This window comes from Macrobrachium nipponense, chromosome 9, assembly GCF_015104395.2.
Source record: "Macrobrachium nipponense isolate FS-2020 chromosome 9, ASM1510439v2, whole genome shotgun sequence".
In the NCBI taxonomy this organism is placed as follows: Eukaryota; Metazoa; Arthropoda; class Malacostraca; order Decapoda; family Palaemonidae; genus Macrobrachium; species Macrobrachium nipponense.
This window is the reverse complement of record NC_061110.1, coordinates 102,917,334-102,936,573: the sequence shown is the minus strand read 5'-3', so window position 1 is coordinate 102,936,573 and position 19,240 is coordinate 102,917,334. Positions and strand designations below refer to the sequence as shown.

Below are 19,240 nucleotides of genomic sequence, written 5' to 3'. Positions count from 1 at the left end.
TGTCGAAGTAATCTATGGTAAAAGTTCGGCTAGAATTGGAAATAAGGACTCGAGCCAAAATTCTGAATTATCTTGAAGCAACTCAAGGCAACCTATTCAGTGGTGACTCAGGTCGTGCTTTTTGGAAACTTATTCCAATCTCATAACTATCCCCCAACCACCAGGGAATGTTGCCATTTTTAAATCTGTCATGAAATGATTCTGTTGTAGCTAGGCATATGCCAGGACGTGCACTTGCTCTTGGAGTAGCCTTTGAAATATTCAGGGTCAATATCCACAGAATAATAAGAGAGATGATTAGAGACATTGTATATTTACAGGAGCAATAGGCACTAACGTTAGACTCATGTCTCGGCAAAATCGCTATTTCTCGCCTTGAAAATATCTGAAACAATTAGAATATTGGGAAAGATGGGAATCTCATGACCCAGGTACACAGTTAAGGAGAATTTATATATCTATATATATATATATATATATATATATATATATATATATATATCTATATATATATCTGCACCATTCATTAGTCTTGAGTGTTTTTCACGTGCAAAATTAAACTTTGACCCACATGCCATCCCAAGGAAACTTCTACCAGCAATTTTGTGACATGCGTAAATATCATGCTTCTGCGAACGATGAAGCGTATTTTAAAAGCGTGATGCTGCAACGGCGTTAACGAAATCCCATCTTGTCAGGCATTTCACAATTTGTTACAACTGATAAACTCAAACTAGGCGGTGTACAAAGAACCAGTGTTTCTAGATCAACGAAAAACACAGCCAATGTGATTGTTATGTGGTGCAATTATGCATAAAGTGAATAGTAAGTGCTGACTTACTTTGCGAAATCCGAAGCCGAGTGTGTCTATGCCGGGCATTAAAAATTAATGATAGATACGACAGGCGAAATTAAAATAAATTTATCATTGCCTCCAACGTCATTTGTTAAGGGTTTCCGTGAAATTCCGCCTAATCTGCTAGGGTCCGACCGAAGTCATTCCAACCTCCTTTTCATAATTATCATAGTGTTTAGGAAAATGCTGTCATTTTCACCATGGTATTATCTCTATCATTGCTAACGCTGTCTTGCCATCTGATTCCTAATATTCTTCTCGAATCGACATACTCTTTTGAGATATAGTTGATTCTTTAGACCTTGGTCTAAACAGTGTGGCATCACAAATTAAGTAAGACTTATCTACAATCATTCCTTTGTATTCACTTTCAGTATTTGATTTCTAAATCCCTTCCAGCCTGCCAGTTGTCTGATTTGCCTTACTTTTAGCCTTTCACTAAATTCCAACTCATAAGAATTTCTACTGTATATCATTGTACCTAAATATTTGAGATTCAAGTAACAACACGTAGTACTAACAATTTAGCTGGTTACTAGGAAAATATTTTTGCTCTGCCATATTGGCAAGCAGGCAGTAGAACCGTGGCCACGGTGAACGGTATAGTGTTCATTCGCTGCAAACACATTTCTATTTTCCCCCAGTAGAAGTTTATTAAACGTCGTAGTTGACTTAATTCAGTCACATGATTGGACATGGCTTTTGCTATCAGTCTACGATAACAGCGACAATACCAAGTGATCTGTCGTCGTTGTCTTCTTCTTTCTTCTAGATATTTGTCATGATAAGGGGTTTCCTGTAGGAATATTCGCATTTTTGATCGCAGTTTTTCAGTAGAAGAGACAAAGAGTTGTCGACAAAACTGGATTCCGAACTTGTAAAAATATCCAGCTGGGAACAACTTATTTATATAATAGAATTTGCCCACAGAAATGAACACAAACTTTCCCGTTTAAAACAGGTAATCTGGAAACATAGCAGTGTTTCAATTCCTTTCGTGTATGGACGCATGCATTGCCTGTTCGTGATGCCGTTGTCAGAAAAGGCGTATAAAACGCCACGTAAACTAGTAATTTATGATTTATGAAATGTAGAAACGCATGGAAATATACGCGTTTTAACAACCTAGCAGCGTCAGCATTTCGAATCCCCCAATCGCGTAGGAAACGAAGCCACGATCGGATCGTTCGAACGCAAAATAACACCCGGTATCAGGAATGCATCCACATCCAGTTCTCGCCGTGTCACTCACTTCTTGAACCGACTGAGTAGTAGGTCACAAGGAACCCACCAGACGACACGACGATGTCTAGGACTATATTTCTCGTGGAGGCCTTATTATTTTTGGCTGTGGGAACGTGTGCATTAGGAATAGGTAGCGGATTTGGTACGTATTGGACACACATTCATTTCGTGATATTTTTCAGTCTTTTTTAATGTTATCTAACCCGAGAAGTGCGTCTCGAAAAACGATATCGATGTGGTAGGAAATTTTTCTCCCCTTGATTTCTTACCGGTATAGATTGCGCAACGTTGCTTTTGTTGAAAGACCTACCGATTTTCTTTTTAAATGATTCTAGACCTCGAATGATTATAGGCTTTTTAGCTCTAGAAATAAAAATATAACCAGTGTAGCGCAGTTAAGCAGAGTATCGTAGCCTAGGCCTTAGTGGATAGGGATAGCAGCACCCTGAGTTTCTCCATTTTACCCTATGTTATTTAAAAATATAATTCGTTTTAAAATTACAATTTTTCAGCACGATTGAAACATTATTTTTTCCTGATAGGCCTGGCAAAGATTTTCATTATTTTAGTGTTTATCATTCAAGGAAAAGGCTCTTATGCAGTTTCAGTCAAGAAACTCTGGATAATAGAATGAAATTGGAAGAATTGAAATAAAATACAAATACTTGATTAAATATATTCTACAATAATGTAACTACAATTTTTTGCTTAGTTGAAGCTATGATATGGAAAATCGAACAGCGAATTTGGAATTTTCTGCGTGATCAAATGCATTTGATGAAATAGCTAAGAAAGTGGAGATTTTGCCGTGTCGCGGCAGCCTAAGTATTTAACTACTTGGCCGGCATTTCTGATGCTCATGCACAGTCGATTATTTTCGGACTTTGGTATCTAGGCTAGTCGAATGTAATTGTATGCAGGTATTTCTACAGAAGCAATCCGCGGTGGCCTAGACTATGGCAAATGACGTTTTCCTATGTTATTTTACTTACTGAATAAGAATTTAAAGTAATATTTATTTGGACGACTGTAATTAACCCCTAGGGGCCAGTATTAAACACAGAGAAATACATTGGACGCCCCAATCCCTAGTAGATGTCGTATCCACGGTTACGTTCCTTGCAGGTCGTAGGGAACTACCTATTCTTTAGAATTACCCTGCAAGAAATGTAACCGCCAATACGACATCCACTAGGGATTGAGGCGTCCAATGTATTTTGCCGCGTTTAGTACTGGCCCCTGGGGGTTAATTACAGTCGTCCGAAAAAATATTACTTTAAATTCTTGTTCAGTAGGTAAAACTGCATAGAAAAACTGCAACTGCCCATAGTCTGGGCTGCCGCGGATAGGTACCCTAGATCTACCGGGATGCGCTTGCACAGCTTGTTTTTTTTTGTCTTCTTTTGTTATAAATCATCTTTTGTTATAAATGTGAACTGGCAGGAAAATATACACGATTTTGCCAGAATTAGACAGCTCACAGGATGTGCGAAAAGTCCTGAAATGAAATAAGAAAATCATATACCTCATCCGTATACCATGTAGTGCATCATAATCACGCCCACCACCCTTCCATGTACATTTTTAGTGCTATTAAGATACTTTTTAGTATGCTAAGAGCTATAGCCAGGGTAACTTATCCTTAATCGTGAGTAAAGTAAATGTAGGCTAGGCCCAGACCTGTGGTGTGCTATACAATTGAGCTAATTTAGTACAAGCCGATACAGTTAGTACCCATACTAGCTAGGGTAAAAAACCGCATGGTACAGGGGTGGCCCATGTACGATCAATGTGTACAACCCCAAGAAAAGTACATTATAACGCGTCCTGACACCGGAGTAGAGGTCTTTAGCTCCGTTTCTCACCAACAAGAAGTCGCGACTGATGCTCATCTCCGATGTCAGGACGCGTTATAATGTACTTTTTTCATGGTTGTACACATTGATTGTACATGGTCCACCCCTGTACCATGCGGTTTTTTACCCTACTAGGCCCCACTTCATGTACAAGGAATTACTAGTGACAGACATATTGGATCTAGCCTAATAAGCGTGAGAATAAAAGTTAGGTAGATCTATACTACTATTCCGCGGTGGCCTAGACTATGACAGTTGCGGTATTTCTATGCAGTTTTACCTCCTGAACAAGAATTTTAAGTAATATTTATTCGGACGACTGTAATTAACCCCCAGGGGCTCGTACTTAACATGGCGAAATACATCGGGCGCCCCATTTCCTACTGTCTTTCGTATTCGCGGGGGACGAACGATGCTGAATGCTTATATAGAAATACCAAAAATTCATAGCTAATTTAAGAACTATCTTTCTTGAATAGTAGTACGAGTTAAAACAACAGCGTTGCTGGCTTTAAATGGCTTGAAACACTTCGGATACATTCAGGATTATGTCATTCTTAGCAGTAATCGACTGCGCATGCACTGGAAATGCTGGCTGAATCTTCAATTTTTCCGACACGGCATACAAACCTTCGGTCCTTTTACAATAGGAAGGTACTAGCGGCAGCTGGATAGGTCGTAAGCTTTCGAACAAGGGGTTCGGTAGTTAACTGCTTGTCCGACAGGCGCGCGCACGCGACTGGGAGGTAAACAAATCACTTTTGCTTTCGGCCTGCTGGCGTGTGGACGTGTATCATCGCTCTCTGCCCGCTTCATCGTCGTTGCTTCGCATGGTTGTGTTTTTCTTTTTCTATTTATCTAGTGAAACTGAATTGTAAGTACAATCATTTCATATTTATTTCCATTGAATTCAATTGTGAATTAAAGGATCTTGGTTTCACCACGCCCTCCGATTACCCGAGTGCCGGGACTGAAGGGCGTAAGTGCGGGAATTCATTTTCCCAGAAATGATCCTCGTATTGTGTATGCTCGGTGCCGAGGGCGGGAGAGCGCTCGCTCCGAGCATATATTTTGGTTGGAAATGTGTAGATGAAAATCGTAAGTAAGTGCTCTTTTTCATTTATATTTTTTTTGACCTGTATGCCTCGTTGCCGAGCGAATGCGCTCGGCACGAAAACTTATTCTGTATGGAAGTGGAATCGCAAGTACAGTATTCTTTTTCATTTTTCATATATATTATTTTGATTGTAGCTATACTCATTTTTGGTGGATCAGTTTCCGAGCTTACCCGGAAATTGATCCTTTCCCCTTTTTATTTGAATGAAGTGAAATTGCAAGTGCAGTTCTTTTTCATTTTCATATTTTATTGAGATTGCATTGTTTACTTGGATCAATGTTTCCGCTATTTCCCGGGAATTGATCCTTCCCCTTTTTATTTGTATGAAGTGAAATCGCAAGCGCAGTATTCTTTTCATTTTCATATATATTTTGATGCCATCAATTCATTATGGATCAAGGGTTCCATTCATAATCGGGAATGGATCCTTTTACCCTTGCGCTCGGTACCGAGGGCGCAAATGCGCTCGATCCGAGCCCTTATTCATTGTGAAGTGAATCGTAATGCAAGATTCTTTTTCATTTATTCCTTTTATTATTGATTGCATCAATATTTATTTGGTTCAAGTTCCGCTCAGTCAGGGAATTGATCCTTATGCCCTTGCATTCGGGCCGAGGGCACGATTGCTCTCGGGCTCTTATTATTATTGTTGGGTACATGGGTGCTGTGCGGGGGTGGGGAACGAGACCCCCCCCCCCCCCCCGCTCAGCTCCCACAGATGGCTTCCCTTGGGGGGGGGTTGGGGGGGGGGGGGGGGGGTGGGGGGGGGGGGGGGGGGAGGTTATCTGCGTTCTTCTCCTCGCCCGATGCGTCGAGCGCGGGGGAGGGCGCTCGGTGCCCGATGTACAATTGTATTCGGGGTCTTCCACTCGTTCGGAGAGGGCTCACCCCCCCCCCCCCCCCCGCGCGAGGGGACTTCCCCCCCACTAATCGCTACTACTGTTATTTCCGCAGGTGCTACTGCCACGAGGGTGGACCTTGGTGAGGTATGGGCGTCCTTCCATTTGCAGGGCGTGCTAGTGTCCAGGGGCTGCGGTTCTATGTCTGGGCCTACTGCGGTCACCCATGGAGTGGTGACCACGTTCCAGGTGACGACGTCCCTCCTCTCCGGCCTGGTGTACTCGCCTCACGTGGTAACAGTCTTGCCTACAGCCGCTGTGAAGTGCCGTTCGCCGTACTGAGAGGGGGGCGTGCCGCCGCCGCTCGTGGTTGCCGCGCTGCCGCGACCACACTTCCGCTGCCCTAGAGCTCGCCCCTGGACCTGCCGCCGGTACTAGGATGTTGCTGGCTGCTGCTCCCACTTCCTGTGTTTTCCGGTGACTGCCCTGCCGTACCTGCCGATTCTGGGCTGACTGTCCATGCCGTTGCTGCGCTGGCTGTCCCTACCGATGCTGTGCTGGCTGTGCCTGCTGTTCCTGAGATGCCCATACCTGCTGACGTCGTCCCTGTTCGTGGTGGTACTACCCCAGACTATGGTCTGTCTGTACAGGTGCGTCCGGGCCCTGTGGCTTCGGCTACAGCAGCCCCGGCTCCGCCCTGGATAGCAGATCTTACGTCTGTCCTGAGGAAGCTGACGAAGAAGAGGAGGAAGGTGTCGTCGTCGTCGTCTTCATCTTCTTCATCGTCGTCGGCTGCCGCCTCTTCCCCTTCGACTTCTAAGGCTTCACAGCCAAGGAAGAAGAAACGTTGATCCTCCCTCCCAAGAAGTCTCCCTCGGGAGCTTCTCGGGACCCGTCTCACCTCGGTGGGACGGGAGGGTTCCTTCCGCTGGTCCTCCTGCTCCTTCGGGAGCGGGGCCCGACTCTTCTTCTTCCGCAAGGAAGAAGACTACGGGGACCAGAGGGGTACCGGCTAACACCGGTACTTCCTCGCCTGGTGTCAGTGGTTCTGCCACTGCATCAGGGTCCGTCTCGGCCTCTCGTTCGTGGGAGGTACCGAGTGTACGGTCGCCTACCAGCGACCGTGCAGCCAGGAACCAGACCTCTGAGTCCGCTCAGCGTCAGGTTCACGGCACGGGGCGGAAGGACTGGTGACAGCCGCTCACGCGACTCTCACCAGACCAGCTCTCGCTCTCGCGCGACCAGCTGGCTACCTGGGGACGTGACGGTCCACGACCGGCCACGGGCTGAGGCTGGGAAGAGGTCCTCCCGTTCGCCGGTGCCAGCCACGGCTGGAACCAGCGACGTGACGTGCCGTGAGGACAAGCACCGGTCTCACTGTGACAGTGGAGCCTGCAGGTCGCCTGACCGTCGCTCTCACAGAGAGCGATCGGGTACGGCAACCAGCACCAGCTCTTCTGACACTCGAGATCGGGGCCGCTGTGCTCAGTCCAGCCGTTCTCCAAGCCTGCTGGTTCTGCCAGCGAGCGAGGAGGGAGCGTCAGGTCTGCCTCTCCCGTACCTTCAACCTCCTCGGGTTACACCGGGAGGAGCGAGGTATTGAGGAGTGATCGTGAGGGGTGCTCCCCTCATGATCCCACCACGACGCCCTACGTGCCAGGCACGGTTTTTGGACCGGCCAGGACGTATGCGCAAGTGGATGGAGAAGACCGAGAGGGCTGTCGCTGTTCCCCCTTCTTAGGAGGAAGGTTCTCGGAATATGCTCTTGTTCGAAGGGCTTAACGGTCCCACTCTGCAAGATGCTGTGACTTCCGAGATCCAGAGGAACTTTGCCGAGGTTATGGCGCTGATTCGTCAGCACAACGACCTCGGGGAAGGATCGCCGCTCCCACCAGCAGAGCCACGTCTCGGCTCGAGTCGTTTTGGGGCCCGAGAGGGAACCCAAATCGACGGTGGGTCTGCCGCGATCGGAGCTTGCCGACTGTGTTGAACCAGGTAAGTCTCTCGTCTCCGGACAAGAAGGCTCTCTCAGTTCTGGCCGGTCGAACAAGCTACTTCACCTCCTCTACTGCGACAGAGGCGTTTCTACGTGTCTTCGGACACCGTATTTGAATACCCCTTCGGTCCTCCTGAGGTTTCGACCTCGACGAGGACTGGAATGAGTCGGAGGACGGTATCGGCTCTCTCCTGTCAGGTGTCGATCAGCCCCACCCAGACGACGTTCACAGTGGCGGCAGACACTTACCTACAGTATGAGTTCGTAACCCTCCTCGGAAAACGTTTTCCTCCTGACGATACGTTTTCCCAGGCTCTGAGAGGCCATCGCCGTAAGGCGATGGCTGCTCCTTTTCTTCTCCAACTGCTAGTTCCGCTGGGAAGGCGAGCCAGTATCCAATTCCTCCCCCATTCCCTCTCTCCTTACGGCTACGAGGGAAAGGGGAGGGATCCTACAGAGATTTCTCTGTAAGATCCCACGTTAGGAGGGATCCTGCCCCTTTCTCGATTTCTACGGGAATCGAGAGGACCACCAGCCGATATCGTTTGACGAATTCGGTGGGGGTTTCGCAGAGTGCTTAGAATTCTACGGAATTTCTAGCGCACTCAGAGTGTTCGAGTTTTTTACGATCTCCAAACACTTAGGCGAGACCACGGTCCAAAGTGAGCGAGAATCCCCGATAATTGTTACACGATAATCGGGAACCTCGCTTATGCTCGAATTCCTGTAATTTCTAGCATTTGGAAGAAGACTGCTGCGGAAAGAAGAGTATCTCACAGTAGGCGATTAACCTGGAATAGAGAAGAACGGACGGGAACTTCCAGTTTGGCTTGAACTATCGTCTTCGGTATTCTGTTCACCATTGAAGCTTTCCTTTGGGAAAGACTTCTCCTTCACTCTCTTGACTAGAGAACGAAGGCGGTCGATCTCCAATCCTTATTCTCATTCCTCGAGGAAAAGAATTTAGGATGGAGGTCGTGGTACAGAACCTACAAATATACTACGTATATTACCCTCGCGACATGATTCTTTTAACAGTTGAATTGTCCGGGGGGTAGCGCATACCGTAGTTAACTCTACGGTTGTGACCGAGACGAATTGTATCTTAATTGAACTGCAACTCGGGGTTGCCTGCAACCTCCCAGCAGTTATCAGTTTCGATTTTAGATACTTGGTATATTGTCATGACAACACCAAATCAGCTTTTGTATTTACCGAAATCCGTTTCGGTTAAATATAATTGCTCGAGCGTATTCTTTATGCTCGATGGTTCTAGCCGAACGCATTCCTTCGTGGAATAATGGATTACCTGGCAACTCAGGATGACGAGTCACCGAGAGCTACTGCGTATTGAACTGCCTGATAGCGGCTCAGTATCAGCTAGGTCTCGGAGATGAACGGTCGGTTACGTCTCTCCCTCCCCTGGTTTGATTGACTACCGAACCGTATCTCTGCCCAACAATCATGGACTTAGGTCTCTGATTAACGGGGATTCTCGCAATAATGAAGGACCATCTACTGCTGTGACGCTCGATTTCATCGCCTTCGACATTGCGAGAATTGTCAACAGAGATATCTCTTGGACTCTTTCATCTTTCTGTTTACCGCACAGTAACAGAAGTCTGTACTAGTCACCCGCTGCATCGCACCGCGATAATGCGAATGACTTTTTGCAGTATCTGAGTTTGTCTTCAAAATATCTCGTATTCGTAGGTGTGCAATTATTCATTGCTCGCCCCGAATTAACAGATATGTCAGAAGACATCGCCTACTCTCCGACCTGACAGCTCTACTTCCAAATGTTCAGCCCATGAGAAGCAGTTCTTCAGGCAGTATTTCCCTGTCTTCATTACTGAAAAGCGCTCCGCTTTTATTGCAACTACGATCCTCACCGGACAGCAATGAATAGCGGTTAGCGTTCTCAGTCTTTGTAGCACAGGTTCAGAATCTTGAGAATCCTTCTCTCGGTTCAGCTGTGAAGACGTAGGTTGCATTTTCTGTACACCTTCGTCTTCAACGACACATAGTGTTGTTTCTCCTTAGCCGAGAATCAACTATACTATGAGATATCTTGCCATCAGGGACCTCGGTCTCTAGAAGGCAATTGACTTTCGCCTGTTGGGCACATGCCTTAAGAGAGTCATCACCTTGCCTTCTGGCATCGGTGACGAACAAATTATTTGTTTAGTCTCTTGGCATAACCCTTTTAAGGCGAAGGTCACGTGACTTGCTCGGGTGCTTGGACAACTTGCCTCCTACCGAACGCAGTCAGTCGGCAGCTGTCAGAGCGCCCAAGTCTGTTACGAACTTCGCTGTGGACTTAGTTTGGTTGTTCCATAACAGTCTTTTCTTCGTCTAACGGCTTGTCACAGTACCCATACCATCGCACCCACCATTGAGTGTCGGTGTCCTATCCACTACCGAGAAGAACAACTTCGCTGCAGACGGATAGACCAGTATGGGTACAGGACATCACCGAAGTCGAGAAGAGGGATAGGTCATACGACCATTCCCTTCTTTTCCTCTGAGGTAATTGCATGACTTTTCCTGCGAAGTCAAGCATCCAGGGGATGGGGATTCGTGACGCTCGATTTTCGTACCGAATTCGTAGCGAAGACTCTGAACCCTTCGGTTTCCTGACGATCGGTTAGAGTCCTTCACAATCCCCTCCCTAATGGACTTCACCGCCTTCGATGCGAAGGAGATGCTGCTTTGTCCTGTGAAAGCGCGACCGCGCTTTCTGAAGAAACTCGACATCCCAGGCTGAGTGTTGAAGACTCTTCGTCAGCACCAAGAGACCTAGAAGTACACTCCCTCGAGTTACACAAGAACTTCTCCGTGGCGCAGGTACTGAAGGCAGGGGTCTGGTACAACCAGACCACTGGCACCTCCTTCTACCTTTTGGATATTGCCCACAGGTCCTTGGATCGTTTTCCTTGGGACCCGTGGTGGCTGCTCAACACGTTGTGTAGCTAACCCAGACCCTAGCAGGCTGAACAGCATCGAGTCCTGGTGTGACTGTAAGAATAGATAAGTGAATGAGAGAGTGACTGGCTTCTCTTCCTATCTTTTTCTCCCCCTCTACCTGTGGGTAGAGGGATACGGTCATCACCTTGCTGGATAAGGACGAGATGCCGGTGAGCTACTCGACAGAGCCCCATCCTATCCCTTTCACTAGGGATGGGAGCGAATATCCACCACTTCCTCCTACAAGGGGGGGGAAGTGGATGCCAACAAGAGACAAACCATAACTTTATGTTGCCTCTTGCAAATAGGAACTTGTTCTTGTTTGCTGGTACGAAGAGATACGCTTGCCTCTCTCTTAGTACTTGGTCCAGAGGTCTGACCATTGATCCTGCGGTGCACACCCCGATCAATCGGACAGAGGCTTGGATCCCTCCCTCGCTCTTACGACCAGGGAGGCATTCCAAGGTTGGGCGAACACCAGTCTGTTCACAAAAGACTCAGATTCCTCCCACCAAGAAGTGAGTCTTCCTATTGTAAAAGGACCGAAGGTTTGTATGCCGTGTCGGAACAAATGACAATTTGTCCAAAATTGCATTTTTCCTAACTATACAAACCTGAGGTCCTTTTACACATAGTCCCACCTCATGCCACCCCTCACTCTGCAGTTTTTGCTTGGGCCAAAAGCAAAAGTGATTTGTTTACCTCCCAGTTGCGCGCGCGCGCCTGTCGGACAAGCAGTTAACTACCGAACCCCTTGTTCGAAAGCTTACGACCTATCCAGCTGCCGCTAGTACCTTCCTATTGTAAAAGGACCTCAGGTTTGTATAGTTAGGAAAAATGCAATTTTGGACAAATTGTCATTTATGTAGTCTGCCATGGCATGGCAAAATATCTACTTCAGATGGATAAACTGTTAATTTGATCATGGGGGTCTGCAAGCGCTATGGAAGCTGTGCAGGATGTGGATAAGCCTTTAGACCACTAGCAAGTACAATCATTAGAGAAGGATACCTATCCTGATCAGCATTAATTAGAGCATTGACGAATATGTGTCGCTGAGAAATACAGCAAAATATCCTAGCCTAACCTAATCTATCTTATTAGTAGCTCTCATGCTCTCTAGAGGACCTCTTACACAAATCTGACCAATGATGTAGTAAATCATTGTCACTATCCTCAAAGGAATTGGGCAATCCTGGCTTCCCCCCTACTGCCTCCCACCCCCTACTTAGCCTGACCCTAATCCTACAAGTATTACCAGTCAGATTTTATAAGTAGCCTAGGTCGTAATTGATTTTAGCATTGTAAAGGGGTCGTTAGATGATTTTGAAGAGCGTCAGATGATGTTGATGGTAATTTTTTTCGTTGGAAGCAATTCATTAACTCATTATCATCTTTATTATCACATTGTGGAATGCTTAACAACCATCTTTCAGCATTTTATTGAATTCCATCTAGGCCCAAAATTGTTGTAACTGTACATCAACCGCTGTAGGTCAAGCCGAGTTATGCTTCTCAAGGTCAGGGAATTTTGTTTGCATAGCCTAGGCTAGTGTAAGTGATTTAGGGCTCAATTTTTTTTGGCCAATTTAGGTTGCTGGCCATGACTTAATGCTTGAGACCTATTTGTTTATCCTTACAAGAAAGACTACAAACTTCAGTGAACGTACGTAAATAAGATTGGTGGAAGTTGAAGCTCAGCACTCACCATAGTTTGTAACTACAATTTTGTAATTAAAGTTTCTGCTGATACTCACTTTCAGCTCAAAAAAAATTAATAAACAACTGTTTTTGTGTGGTGGATTTACGACTATAAATTTCTGGAAGACTGTCATTATGTAATTCTTTCTGTTTCTTCCCCTCACCCCCCTTTTCCTTTTAGTCCCTTGCTCTCATTCCAGACCTTGTACGCAATGTCTGTATTTAATTTTGCAATATGACAAGGTGGATGCTTTGAGGTTATTGTCTTCAAGAGCATAATGTTAAAATTTTCATAACAGCTTGAGTCGAGATTTGTTCTTTTTAAAAGTTCTTAGTTTATGACTTGAAAGATAAACTCAGATTTCTGGAGTTAGTCATGCAGTAATGAGAGTTCATTATTTACTGTTTATATTGTATGTCCTAGGCTTTTACTTTTTATACAAGCAGTAGTGTAATTAATGCATTAATAACTGGCAAATTTATCACATTTTTGCGGATTACTCCTCTGTATTTGTTGATGAAGAATATGCCTCAAGAATTTACTTGTGGTTCACAAGGGAAAGGTATCTCTAGACTGGTGTTGGGTTGAAAGGAAAGGTATCATTAGATCGGCAGCATTGTTTTTATCCTACTGTTGTGGTGGTTATTTTTCTAGCATGGCGTTCTCTTTGCTATATTTTCTCCTGCTGACTATCCTTTCCGGATCCTTTTGGTGCATAGACTTACAATTTCCAGAACTGGTCAGGATTTTTTGTGGAAAAGTAGCATGTATCATAAGCACTGTAAACATGTAAATAGTAATCACAATTGTATTTCATGCAGTATACCTTAAATCTGTTTTTCCTATTTTTACAGATAACTGTACATCTATATTTGATTGTGGTGACTGTCAAAATTCCAATTGTTACTGGGTGCTCTGTTACTCGGATGGTCCATTTTGTCAGAAAGATGACGTAGGAGAAGGTTGCAAGTTATTACCATGTATGTGTTCATAAATAATCTTGGAACAATGCAGCATGTTTGTATGGTGGTTGAAGGTTCACAGGCTTTCAGGTTATCAGATTTATGCTGATATTAAAATATGCTAGCACACTGATATGAAAAATGATATGCAGTATCTTTTTATCTTTCTTTATCTTCTGTCCACTTAGCAGCTGGGTTGAGCAATAAAAAATGGTTTGCTATATCTCTTATGCCTATCTGTTTGTTGCGCAAGAAAAATACATTCTCATTCTCCTCTTGCATAAGATTGTCGTTCGCATGAATGGGAAGCTGAGAAAAGAATGACTAATTCTTTGCTGCTCCAGCTAGTACTACACACTACCTTTGGTTGCTTTGGTCAGATCCTTGCTAATTCTCAGCTCTTTCTTCTACTTTGACTAAAGGTTTGTTTAATAATTATCAATGGCATCACGTTTAGTGTTTGTCATATTAGTAATATGTGGAATTTTATGTGTAAATCATCATTAAGGTGTAAAAGAAAGTACAATATGTACTAGTTTTAAATAAGTTTTCATATTCTGTCGTTACTTTACTAAAATTTTTCTTTTCCAAGCTCTAATTAGTACTATGTATTGCTTATTTTATGAAATAATGAATAACTTTTGTTAATATTTGCCTGTAAATTTATTTGTTACCAACCCAAAGCTTAAGGTTATACTTGTAATATGTAATTGTGATGTGTAACCCCCTGGTGTGAATTTCCTAAGAAAGCTCTTGGGAAAAAAAAAAGTGAAAATGGATGAAATCTTGTTTGGAGTTTGGCATAATTTGCAAAATTTGGTACATTTCCTTAATTCGTCTTTTAACACTACTGTAATTCATCTCATGGTTTAGATGGGAGGAAAAAAAAAAGTTACTTTGCATGGCTGGACTAATAAATTGAACACTGTATATACGTAACGGTTTAATGGTTGAATGAGAATATTGTCAGCTGGTTGACCTGATGATAAGTAGTTAATCTTAGCCTTCTACTTTAACTACGGAATCATACAATATACAGGCAGTCCCCGGGTTACGATGGGGATTCCATTCTTGAGACGCGTTGTAACCCAAAAATCGCCGTAAGCCGGAACATCATAAAAAATCCTAAGAAAACCTTACTTTTAAGCTTTGGGTGCATTCAAAACTATGTAAACTGCATTCTTATTGCATTTTTCATAAAAAAAACTTCAAATATTGATTATTTTGCATTTTTGGTGTCATATTTCTTTTGCCAGATGAGCATTGTAGGCGTCGTAACCCTGGAAATAATTTCTGATGAATATAATTTAAAAGTGCCTTAACCTCGGAACGTTGTAAGCCGAACCCGTCGTAACCCGGGGACTGCCTGTACCCTTTACAGAAAGTGTGTGATTCTGCCATAGATGGATATGGCAACAGTGCCCATAGTGAAGGAATACATTTTCCAAAAATACAAATCCATCATACTTCATAAAGTAAGCAGATTTTGGTCCGGTAACAGGTACTGAAATTAAAGGAAAAGACCCTGATTTACCAGAGAGACAGTTATCAGCTAATTTTATGGAATTGTTTATGTAATTGAATGGAAAAGGTGGTGTGTTGTTTAGAATAAAATAATACGATAACACCCTGACCTTGTGAATTTCTAAATCTGCATTATACAATTAACACTTAAAATAGAAGCTGGAAACTTGTTCATGAAGCATTTGACTCCAAGCAACATCATGTAACCATGCATTCAATACTGCATGGAGGTCTGTTGTTGTGTGCATTTCCATGTCAAGATTGTCAGCACTGTCAGAAAAGGGGTGTTGGGCGGGGGGGGAGTGTGTTCCTCAGAGTAGTGGGCTTGGTGGCACACTTTTTGCCCTTGCTATAAATACGGATAAAGAGGAATTTTTATGAATAGAACTTACCTGGCAGCTTATATATATAGCTATAGTCTCTATCGGTTCGGCAGATTTTTCAAAACTCGCGGCAACCGCCGAGTGGTAGGTGTCCGGTTAGGTGGTTAACAACCCTTACAGGGTGGTACTTGGAACCATTCCCATTTTCTATTCCTAGATCATCTCTGCCGGTGTACGTCAACATCGTTGTTAGTCCTTTGTCGGGTTTTTCGCTCGCTTCCCTGTGTCGCTGTTTTTTCTACTGAATTGGTGACGTATTCTGTGGATGGCAATCGCTTTAGCTTTATTTTGGTTTATTCTTTGGATGATTCTTTGATTTGAGATGTCTCAGAAACAGTTTCGAGTGTGTGAATGAGGAGTGTAAGGTGAGATTGCCGAAGGCTTCGGTCGATCCTCACACTGTTTGTTTGGGGTGTAGGGGTTTTGAATGTGCCTTGGATAAAAGATGTAAAGAATGCGAGGGTTTGGATGAGAAACAATGGTTGGATATGAAACGCTATGTGCGTAGATTGGAATTAGATAAAGTCAGGAGGGCTTCTAAATCTAAATCTAAGTCTAGGTCTGGAAGTGAAGCTAGTGTAGACCTTTCCATTCCCTTAACCCCTGTATTATTAGAACCTCCTCCTGAGGTAGTAGCTCCTTCTCCTGTAGCAGGACCTGTAGCTACTTCGGATGACCCTCAGTACGTCAAGATGGCGGCTGAGATGCAAATTCTTAAGGAGCAACTTGCAGCCTTAAAACAAGGTAAGAGTGAAGGTGAAATAAGTGATAGTGCTTGTGAAAGTGCAGTGGAGGTGGCGACTGATCGATCCTGTCATGCCCCTAGGTCTAGACCTCTACCAAGCTCCCAGGACCAAGGGAGAAGGTACGTCGATGACCGTAAGGGGGTGAGAGGAACTGATCCTGGTCAGCCGTCGCCTCAAGCAGTCCTGTTGCTTTTTCCCAGGCTGCTTATGACCGCCACAGAAAAGGCGTGTCGGAAGTGGTAGCGTCTTCTCCGAGCCCTTCTCCTCGACGCAGATGGCAGTTTGAGGAATCGAGACCGCTCAAGAGGAGTTGGAAGCAACGTCCTGATCTGACGCGGTTTCGTTCGCCCCATTCTAGTAGATGGAGTAGCCCGGAAACCGTTTCCTTCTGATGATGCTTGGACGCATCGCCTGCGAAAAAGGGACCCGAGAACTAGAGAGGATGATTCTCCGCAGGACGCATGGAGACATGAGAGATCTCCTCTTCCTTCAGGCTACGGGGAATTCTCTAGAGAACCTTCTCCTTCCTCCAGCATACCTCGACGCCCGTCTCCTTCGGAACCGCAGGACCCAGCAACGGTAGCGAGATCGTTCATGGCGGTCATGCAAGAGCAGTTGACTTCGCTAGTAGAAGCTTTTAATCGCCCTCCTCTCCAGTCGGGCAGACGTAAGGATGACAGGCTGCCAGTGAAGAGATCAAGGGAGGAAGCACCGTTTCAAGAAGTTGAACAACTCCGTCCTCGTGATGTCAGGAGGTTACGATACTCTTCTCCTGCTAAACCTTCCCTCGATTCTCTACGCCATGTTAAATCTAGCTCTCGTCGCCTCTCCTCTCCTGCACCTAGACGACGAGATACGGACTTGGTAACTCGTCACGACGACACCTTCAGGTCTCCTCGCCAGGAGAAAAGCAGCGCTCGTTCCCGACAGTCTGTCGCTCAACAGCACGTATTCAAAGTGGGTCGGCAGGACGCGTGCAGCACTCGCGAACAAGACGCATACAGCGCTCGCGAACAAGACGCATACAGCGCTCGCGGACAGGACGCATCCGCTGTTGTACGTCAGGACGCATCCAGTACTCGTCTTCAGGACGCATCCAGCACTCATCATCAGGACGCAACCAGCTCCCGGCGACAGGACGCATCCAGCTCTCGACGCCAGGGCGCAGCCAGCCCTCGGCGCCAGGACCCATGCATCTCGCGACGAAAGGACTCTCACAGTGTGCTAGCAAAGAACGTATCCAACCTTCGAAGGAAGGATGTATCCAGCTCCCGATGTCGGGAAACATATAGCGCTCGAGGCAAAGATGCAGCAAGGGATCGGCCTCAGGATGTACCAGCCGTTCGGGGCCAAGACACTTTGGACTCTCGACGTCAGGACGCTTCCAGTTCACGACGCAAGGACGCATCTGACGTTCAGGAATTTTCGCCTGACACAGGTGTTCATCAGCAAGGTTTTGATGAAGGTACACATGACAGTTCGGATCAACAAGGACCTTCCGACTTTGTTCCTTCTACCCATAGGGATAAGGAGATAGAAGGAAGTCTGGAATTAGATGAAATTTCAGAGGATGAGGATAAACCTTCTAACGCGGCTGCAGACTATAAAGTGCTTTCTCGCTCTCTCCTTGAGCTGTTTGGAGAGGAACTTAAACCAGCGGCTCCCCGTTCTCCTCAGTCGCAGTTCGTTAGAAGGAAGTCGCAAAAACAGTCAGCCTTCATCAAGATGAAGTTGTCTATTTCGGCGAAGAAGGCGATGGCAAGAATAGGAGACTGGTTGAAGGAACGGAGACAGGCAGTGAAAACCACCTTTTCCTTTCCTCCGGCTAAGCTGGCGTTTAAGGCGGGAATGTGGTACGAGACTGGAGAAGCTCTTGGCCTGGGAGTACCTGCCTCCTCCCAGGGGGACTTCTCCGGTATTGTAGATTCCTCAAGGAGACATGCCCTCAATTCAGCAAAAGTGATGTGGTCCATGACGGAGTTAGACCACTTCGTTAAAGGTAATTTCGATCATTTGAAGTACTATTCAGCTTCTTGGACTGGGCCTTGGGAGTGCTGGCCAGGAAAGCAGAACACATACAGGCCACAGAAATGGAGGAGTTAACTAGCATTATGGCCTGTATGGATAAGGCACTGAGGGATGGAGCAAACGAGATGGCTTCCCTGTTTACGGCGGGGATTTTGAAGAAAAGAGCGCTGTTATGCTCCTTCGCCACCAAAGGAGTTACGATCGCGCAGAAGGCGGAACTCCTTTATGCCCCTCTCTCAGAACATCTTTTTCCGCAAGCTCTGGTTAGGGATATTACTCTTTCTCTAACTCAGAAGGCCACTCAAGATCTTCTAACTCGCTCCGTAAGAAAGGGTCTTCCGGGCAGTCAGGCATCAGAAAAGAAGGTTTTGCAGCCCTTTCGAGGTAGGGCTCCGACCAGGACGGATTTCAGAGGAAGAAGACAGGAGACAGGCGGAAGAACAAGCAGGAGATCGTTTAGATCCCGGGCTAGGAAATGAGTTACAAGTCCTCCAGTCAGTAGTAGGAGCAAGACTGTCAAGTTTTTGGCAGACTTGGAAAAGGAGGGGGGCGGACACCTGGTCCCTCTCAGTCGTAAGGGAAGGTTACAAGATCCCTTTCTTGAAAAAGCCACCTCTTTCGAGAACACCAAGAGCCTTAGTGGCTCAATACTCGGACGCTACGAAACAAGAGGCTCTCCTAGATCTAGTAGACCAGATGCTAGGAAAGGGAGCCATAGAACCTGTACTGGAACTAGAATCACCAGGCTTTTACAATCGCCTGTTTCTAGTACCCAAGAACTCGGGGGGATGGAGACCCGTTCTAGATGTCAGCGCACTGAACGTCTTTGTAGAGAAGACAAAATTTACTATGGAAACGACGCAGTCTGTGCTGGCAGCAGTTCGTCCAGGGGACTGGATGGTGTCCCTGGATTTGCAAGACGCCTATTTTCATATCCCCATCCACCCGACTTCAAGGAAATTCTTAAGATTCGTGGTTCAGAACAGGTGTTTCCAGTTCAGAGCCCTTTGTTTCGGCCT

General features: G+C 45.6%; 1 protein-coding gene across 1 annotated transcript in view; it reads left to right on the top strand.

Moving 5' to 3' along the window:
• Nucleotides 1-2,062: 2,062 nt before the first annotated feature.
• Nucleotides 2,063-19,240, top strand: part of LOC135218162 (integumentary mucin A.1-like) — a 139,249-nt gene continuing 122,071 nt past the window's right edge. Inside the window, exons 1-2 of the mRNA XM_064254312.1 lie at nucleotides 2,063-2,243; nucleotides 13,433-13,558. Of these exons, the coding sequence (XP_064110382.1) occupies nucleotides 2,162-2,243; nucleotides 13,433-13,558 (208 nt within the window). The 5' untranslated portion in view covers nucleotides 2,063-2,161. The remainder of the gene's footprint in view (nucleotides 2,244-13,432; nucleotides 13,559-19,240) is intronic.